This window comes from Protobothrops mucrosquamatus, unplaced genomic scaffold (assembly GCF_001527695.2).
Source record: "Protobothrops mucrosquamatus isolate PMUCROS unplaced genomic scaffold, P.Mucros_1.0 scaffold1126, whole genome shotgun sequence".
Lineage (NCBI taxonomy): Eukaryota > Metazoa > Chordata > Lepidosauria > Squamata > Viperidae > Protobothrops > Protobothrops mucrosquamatus.
Window position 1 is genome coordinate 350,136 of NW_015387344.1, and position 8,719 is coordinate 358,854.

The 8,719-nt window shown below is 38.4% G+C and overlaps 1 protein-coding gene across 1 annotated transcript in view; it reads right to left on the reverse strand.

The window, feature by feature from the left end:
- Nucleotides 1-8,719, reverse strand: part of LOC107291420 (cytochrome P450 2J5-like) — a 27,064-nt gene that overhangs the window by 501 nt on the left and 17,844 nt on the right. The window contains exons 7-8 of the mRNA XM_015820415.1: nt 2,026-2,213; nt 641-782 (exon numbers count right to left, since the gene is read on the reverse strand). Coding sequence (XP_015675901.1) covers nt 641-782; nt 2,026-2,213 — 330 coding nt within the window. The remainder of the gene's footprint in view (nt 1-640; nt 783-2,025; nt 2,214-8,719) is intronic.

The following is an 8,719-nucleotide window of genomic DNA, read 5'->3' on the forward strand; positions in this document are numbered from 1 at the left end:
AGAAAGAAAGAAAGAAAGAAAGAAAGAAAGAAAGAAAGAAAGAAAGAAAGAAAGAAAGAAAGAAAGAAAGAAAGAAAGAAAGAAAGAAAGAGAGCCAGTCTTATTTTCGGGGAAACACGGTATTATTTTTGGTCGTTATTTTAACTATTTTATTTTTATACTTTGATGTTGTGAGCTACCCAGAAAGTTTCATTGTAGGTGACCAAAAATGTTTGAAGATTACAATGTGCCAGGAGGGGAGGACAACCCAAAAGCTATAGAGATAGAGTGCCCACAAGGTCTGCTAAAGGATGTTTGCCTTGTTCTTAGGAGAAATGTGGGTTATATAACCCCACGGTCAGTAATGCCCACAAGACCTGATACTGTCTGGAGTTAGATTATCTGTCAGCATTACTGAGCCTCTTTAGGGTAAATCTACGACTGTGATGTTCTCCAGATCAATTAACTCTTTCTGGAGTCCAATGACACACTAATCTTTCCCTCCTTTGATCCAACTGCATATTGTGGAAAAACAGTCTTTCATTTTACAGTGGTCAAATGGACCAAATGTCATGGAGCAAATATTTTTTGGCTTGTTTTTCACCCCTTCCTAAAATAAATATCATTTGCTAATCATAATTCCCTTTTTTTTACACATTACCTGCTCCAAAAGGAAGAAATGCTTCTTTTATCACAAAATGTCCTTCCTTGTCCAAAAAATGATTTGGGTTGAACTCTTCAGGGGCCTCCCAGTGTTCAGGATCGAAAAGAACAGAACGTAGGTCTGCAAGAATAATAGCTCCCTATAAGAAAGAAACAGACCAATGTAAACATCCAGATAAGCACGGTGGTGGGTTGTTTTTTTTTTTATTTATTTATTTAAAAAAATTGGTCGCTCTTTTTACCACAAGTAACTCTACTTGTTTCTGGATAGCCTATTTCTTGCATCATTCAAATATATTTAAAAAGTAATTTAATTTGGAAGACACTATCAGGTTTAACCGAACTGGAATTAATATATGGAATGTGAATTTAGACTTAACTCGTTAACAGGCATCTATGCTAAATGGAAATTTTAAATTTTAATTAGGCTTTTAACACAAGGTATGTTTAAAAAACCATCATCTATCATTTATATGAAATTCATTCAATTTTTCATACTACCATCTTTCTCCCAAGTTTTAAAGCTGATTTCTCCATAAAGCCAATTTATGGGAAAATGGTCAAATAGCTTTCTAAGTGATGTAATTGTTTCTAATTGGTGTAAACATCAGCTGCAAATGAAGCCAATTTGTGTTCAACTGAGATATGTACTGAGCTGAAAACATCCGCCAAGCTATCCTACTTCCTTGACATGGACAGTCTGAAGCCGTATGGAAAAACACTATCTGAAATTATCGCTTAAGTATGGTGTATATATACAGCCAAGATATTGCAATGGAGTTGGGATTGGACAAACATGCTACCCTCATCATCAACAGGAGAAAACAGTGAAAACTGAAGGAATCAAGATGTCCTATGGAAATAACATCAGGGGTCTGGATGAAGAAGAACGCTACAAATATGTAAGCATCCTTCAAGCTGACATCAAGCACATTGAAGTTAAGAAGAAGGTTGGAAGTGAATACAATACACAAAAAGACATCCCTTGCAACAATTTTGTGGTGAGTTATACTTGCTAAAACTTGCTTTGTGTAGTTATCACCTTGGCCACTATTTTTAATCATATGCTAACCTAATTAATTCTCACAACAGACTCTACCACACAATATCTCGTATCAGGCTATGCAAATCCATTTGCTGGTTTTTTACCTTAGCAGTTAAACTTATTCTTGGACTGCAGCCACTGTTTATCTGAAAGAGGAATACTTCGTTTCGTCAAGTTGCCTAGCCTGCATTCGCCTCTACACTGCAAATGTGGCTTTTCAATTGCACATTTTCAGAGCTCACACATTGCGTTAAAGGAGCTCTGCCGAAGAAATCCTTCATCAGGGTGAAACCCTTAAACTGAAGCTCCAGTAATTCCAAAGAGTCTATAAGCCATACCTTGGGAATGAGAAAGCCATTTGAATAGATATCCTGCACACTTTGTCTAGGAAATCCAAACAACAAGATATATTTGTTTCGCATGATTTCATGAATCACAGCATTGGTGTATGGCAGTTTCTTCCGATCTTCATAACAGATGGTGTGAGATGAACTGAAAACTTCTTCCATTTCCTCATATACTTTATCTAAGGAAAAGAGTGAAAACAGGAGGTTCGTTTCTGACTCTGATTTTTTGTCTCTGTAGGTTTCATTTTATCTCCCTCTTGACTAAGGGAAAATTTTATCACACAAAGGCTAGTTTTGCCTTGACAAATAAAATTGAATGCTTCTGCTTGTATTATCTCTAACTTAATGATCTTATTTACAAATTTTATTCCTTTATCACTAAAATTAAATTAAAAATTGTCATGTCATTTGCAAGTTTAATAAATTTCCTTCTAGATGGGTATTATTTTCAGTCTATTTCTAGATTATATTACAATTTTATGCATATGTCCAATTTTTCTATTATTGTTATTTCAATATTTACCATTTTTATCCATAATTATTAAGTTCTCTTCTAGGAGATTGATGTCATTCTGTCTCTACCCTTCATGCGTAAGTATGTTCAGGGTTGCTGCAATGTGTTTGTACTTGTCTAAATAGTGTCCATACACAGCTTCTCTTGTGGGGGGTTGGGTTGTTATTTTGGTCGTGGAGCACTTGGTTGGTATAGGTCAGGGGTAGGCAAACTTGGCTCTTCTATGACTCGTGGACTTCAACTCCCAGCTCAGGAATTCTGGGAGTTGAAGTCCACAAGTCATAAAAGAGCCAAGGTTGCCTACCCCTGGTATAGGTAGTTTTACAATTGAATTATGTTTCTAATTTGCTGTCACTGCTTCTGTCAATGAAGATGTACAAGAAGAGTAGCAATAGTAGGACTTCCGGTTTTGCATAGTAGCAACCGGTCATGGGCTTGCGGATTCTCCATACCCCCCCGGGCTAATTTCACCCTGCCAGGGGACCCTAAATGGGTCCAAGTCTCCCCAGAGAGGCGGCAAAGAAAGAAGAGTGCCCCAGCGATTCTGGAACAACGGAGGTCATTCCCTTTGACTTGGGGAAAACCTTCTAACCCGACAGGAGAAAGGCTGGCCGTACTTCATCGACCAGCCCAAGCTACTTGAAACCAAAGTCCAAAAGTACTAACCAGCATAACTGTGAACAGCGTGTTTGAAACTGGGTGAGGACTTTGATCTTCTCTTTTCTATTCTATATTTAATTTCCTGGAAAAGATCCCCAAGCAGCAAAATACCTCCGAAAGGGAAGGAGGGGGATTTCTGTCGCACCCTTATACGAACGGAAGCGGTGAATTAACCTTTCTATGGAGGATCAAAATATATGAAAGTGAAATAAATAGAAAACCTGAAATTTAAAACTTAAATCTGGACAAATCCAGTGCTTTTTTTCTAAAATAAAAAAAGGTGCCGGAACTCACACACCTCATACAACCTGCCTTGCCTACCCTACAAGGTTCCATCCAAAAAAGGTGCCGGAACTTCGTTCTGAGCATTCTATGAGAAAAAAAGCCCTGGACAAATCTAAAATTTTTGAATGGTTAAGACTCTTATTCTAAAGACAATTGTTCATTTTGGAAGTTGAAAAACAAATAGATGCTGATATCTGGTGGTGGATGAAGACTATGACAGCTATGACTTTCATATAAGACTTGGCAACACCTGGGAAAAGCTAATCTGTGTTTGTGACCTTCAAAGCTTTAACAACAAAGAACAGCTGTGACAAAAAAGACAATAATCTGGGCTGTAAACAAAAAGAGAATTATAAATTTCAGAAAAAAATCTTTTTTGAACTATTTGGATTACAAATATTTATTTAACTGAGACTCTTAAGCTATTTGCAGAGAAAAGAAAAGAAGAGAAAAACTCAAATTCTTGGTCATCATGGATCAAAGATATGTAGAAAGAACATTTCAAGAAAACATAAATACTCCACAGGAGGAGATATATAGTATACTGCAACTAATTCAAACAACAATTATTTCAAACCACAAAGAATTTCAAAATAACTTTGAAAATATAAGTCAATCTATTTCCAAGTTAACTCTACAACAAAAAAATTCCCAGAAAACAACAACAGAGAAGGAGCAGATAAAACAGATAAGTGGATACAAAATTGAGAATAGAGACTTAAAGATGTAACTTAACAAAACAAGGAAACATGATTTAATCCTAGTGGGGAAAAAATCACAAAAATTGGAAAAAATAACTTATCCCTTAAGACTACAAAATAAATCTGAGAACAAGAAAACAGACTGGATAAAATGGACTGTAGAGATGTCAGGAACATCAGAGAGAAAGGAAATGATACGAGAAGCAGAGAGAAAGAAAAAGAAAAAGATTTTCAACAAACATGGAAAGGCAGAAGCCCCGTACAAAGACACTTCATCTGATTTACTTTTTATATCTACAGTAACATTTATGAACATATGGAAAGACCTTTCAACTCAGCAAAATACATTGATCAAGAAGGAAAAAGACTAAAGTGGAAATCAAGAAAATAGATGATGGGACCTACCAGAGAGAATACTTAAAAAAGAAACATTTGTTTGAATATGGTTAAAGAAATATAAAAGATTTGGAATATATATGTCATTCTAACAGGGATGAATCCCTTAAATAATATGGTATGCTTTTTTCCCTTTTTTATTCTATTTCTTGATATGAGTAATATAAAAAAGTTGAAATGGCTTAGATAAAGGAAATGTTTTAGATATTTAAATGTGATAGAATTTAAGAAAATTATAATGGATAAAAATGTTTTGAATAAGAGTTAAAGGACTAGATGTATTAAATGGAATATTTAAAGATTAAATATATTTTTAATTATGGTTAAAAAGAATAAGAAATCTTGGAAACAAATATATATTAGCTTAGGAGGGATATATATTTTAAGTAGTGTGCTATTTTTTATGTTTCTTTACTCTTGCTCTCCTTTCTTTTTTTTTTACTTTTTTATCTATTCCTTAAGAAATGTAAAAGTGCTGAGATAGTTCATATGAAAAAATAGACTTAAATTTTTAAATGTAATCAATTTTTGAGAAAATCTTAACCAGTAAGAATAATTTCAATTTTGTGGGAAAAACAAATTTAAATAAGGACTGTAATAGGATCTATGATAAGTCAACTGGAATGATTGGCTAGAAAAGAAATATTATATTGACGTGATTATTATTTTTAGGAATATTGGGAAATATATATATATATATATTTAATTGTTATCTATCAAAGCAATAAGAATTGTATTAACTCAATGTTTGCAAAAAAGTACATTTTGGGGAAAAGAGGAAATCAACTAAAACCATTATGTGTATTATGGATTATAGAAATCATTTGTTAGTGATTGTTTTACAAATGTAAACCCAAACAACACACTGTTCACCAATTATTAAGTGATCTATGTTTAAAAAAATCAATAAAATATATTACAAAAAAAGAGTAGCAATAGCATGTAGACTTATATCCCACTTCACAGTGCTTGACAGCCCTCTCTAAGGAGTTTACTGAGTCACCATATTGCCCTCAACAATCTTGGTCCTTATTTTACCAACTTCAGAACAATGGAATTCTGAGTCAACCTTGAGGCTGTCAGGATCAAACTGCTGGCAGAGGAATGCAGAGTTAGCATGGGTTTTGCATTCTTAGCACTGTGCCACCACATGTTATTTTCTTATTCTCTTGTGAATTTTATTTCTTTGAAGATGTCATTAATAGCATCATGTGTTTTCTCTAGTTCAGTGGTGGCGAACCTATGGCACGCATGCCAGAGGCAGCACTCTGAGCCCTCTCTGTGGGAACACGCACCATCGCCCAAACCCCACCTCCTCTCACGGCCCCCTCCTCACCAGCACCCCCCGGACAAGAGTCGCCCCAGGCACGGCCCACACAAAGCAGCAGAGCCAAGGACATGGTAGCCGGGAAGTGGGGACAAGACTCCGCCCTTGTGCCCCATTGCGCGCAGATGATGCTGCAGGGCACGGGCGGAGGGCGTGGCCACCATGGCGCTGCTAGGCTGCCTGGGTGATCTATGGCAGGCCGTGGAGGTGGTGGGTGGCCCAGTGGGCAGGGCAGAGCGGGGACAGGTGGGGGCGGTTTTTGGGCACTCGGTCTCTAAAAGGTTTGCCATCACTGCTCTAGTTGGTTCTTTTTTAATACAACAAAGGTGTCATCTACATATCAGAGCCATACTTGGGATTTTATGCATGGCAGTGCTACAGAATTTAGCTCAGGGGTTCCCAACCTGGGGTGCGAGATGATATTCCAGGGGGTGCAAAAACTTAGATTTTCAAAATTATAATGTATATGCATAATTCATTGCTGTTATTTCAAACTTTTGTAAGGGTGCGAGGATATATCAGAAGCATTCTAGGGGTGCGGGGTATAGAAAAGGATGGGAGCCACTGGTTTAGCTCTTGCATTGTGGCCTCTGAGTGACATTGTGGCTTCTTGTCCATATGTTACATATGCCTGAAGACCGGCATCCAAAAATTGCACTACATTGGATATCACCAGGAGAGAAGAAAAAATAAGGCCGGACTCAGAAAACGTGACACCGAACACTTAAGGAAGATCTTAAGATCATTAACGTCCCATGGAAAGATGCCAAAAATGTTGCAAATGATCAAAACCTCTAGAAAACACTTGCCACCCAACGTGCTCTGCACAGGACTTAATGATGGTGATTGTTGAATTCTGAAAGTGATGATCCCACGGGTGCATCTTTGATTTGGTGATACATTTGTCCATTAAACTGAAAATATGTGGTCAAGCAAAGGTTGATGAGATAATCAAATACACCAAGATTGAAATACTCAGAATCATAGACCTCAGTCTCTTCCTCACAGGTGTGTTAAAATCCTACCTTTGTCACTTTGAGGTATGCTACAAAGTGTCCTAGGCAACTGAAATGCTCTGGTACTATTTTGGCCTTGTTTTGGGTGCTGACATCAAAATTCTGTCCATTAATTATTTTGTGGCAAAGTCTGCCCTATTTGCCCTATGTCGAAGCTGTTGGTTCAGAGTTTCGGGTTTGTTGCAGGATCTGTTTCCCATATTAGCATCCTTGTCCTGTTGCTTCTTGCTGCTACTCAGAATCTGCTTCAAGCTGCATGGTTTTCTGTATGCAAGCACAAGCCTGCCACCTAGTGCATGACAAAGGGCAGGATCATTACCCGGTATGGGCTGTAGCTTATTTATATTGTATTTGATTGGTTTTTGCTGTGAGCTGTGGGTGACAAGCAGTGGTGTTCCATTGTTCTGTTTCTGTGGCCTATCTTTCAACAGGTCTTCCCTGGAAATAGATCTGGCAGATGAATATAAAATCTGTAAATTCTGTCATCATTTTACTGATTGGAGAGTAGGAAGAGCAAATATCCAAGCCTCAATTTTCCCACGTGTTGATAGCCCTGCTGCTATGGTCTGCTCTTGTCCATTCTACTAGCAGGTTATTGGTGGTCTGTGTCATATGCTGGTGGGTAAGATCTGCTGTTGTAGGCATTCAGAGTTGTGGTGGTACAGTGGTTAGAATGTAGCATTGCAGGCTAACTCTCCCGACTGCCAGGAGTTCGATCCTGACCAGTTCAAGATTGACTCAGCCTTCCATACTTCCGAGGTCAGTAAAATGAGGACCCAGATTGTTGGGGGCAATATACTGACTCTGTAAACTGCTTAGAGAGGGCTGTAAAGCACTGTGAAGCGGTATATACCGTGTTTTCCCGAAAGTAAGGCCTACCCCAAAAATAAGCCCTAGCTTGATTTTGGGGGGTAGGCCTAATATAAGCCCTACCCCATAAATAAGCCCTAGTTTTGGGGCGAGGCACACACTTAAAAATCAAGCTAGAGCAGGGGTGAGGGGGGTGAATCTGCCTTATGCACCCTGCACCCACTTGAACACTGGGCGCTATCTAACAAAATGAAATTCAATGGTGAAAAAAGTAAGGTTCTACATTTAGGCAAGAAAAACCAAATGTACAGGTATAGTATAGGGGGTACCTTGCTCAATAGTAGTAACTGTGAGAGGGACCTCGGAGTTCTAGTGGACAATCACTTAAATATGAGCCAGCAGTGTGCTGCAGCTGCCAAAAAACCCAACACAGTGCTAGGTTGCATTAACAGAGGGATAGAATCAAGATCACGTGAAGTATTAATACCACTTTACAAGGCCTTGGTAAGGCCACGCTTGGAACACTGCATCCAGTTTTGGTCACCACGATGTAAAAAAGATGTTGAGACTCTAGAAAGAGTACAGAGAAGAGCAACAAAGATGATTAGGGGACTGGAGGCTGAAACATATAAGGAACGGTTGCTGGAATTGTGTATGTCTAGTTTAACAAAGAGAAGGACGAGGGGGGATATGATAGCAGTGTTCCAATATCTCAGGGGCTGCCACAAAGAAGAGGGAGCCAAGCTATTTTCCAAAGCGCCTGAAGGCAGGACAAGGAGCAACGGGTGGAAACTAACCAAAGAGAGAAGCAACCTAGAACTAAGGAGAAACTTCCTGACAGTTAGAACAATTAACCAGTGGAACAACCTGCCTCCAGAAGTGGTGAATGCGCCAACACTGGAAGTTTTTAAGAAGAAACTGGACAGCCATTTGTCCGAAATGGTATAGGGTTTCCTGCCTGAGCAGGGGGTTGGAC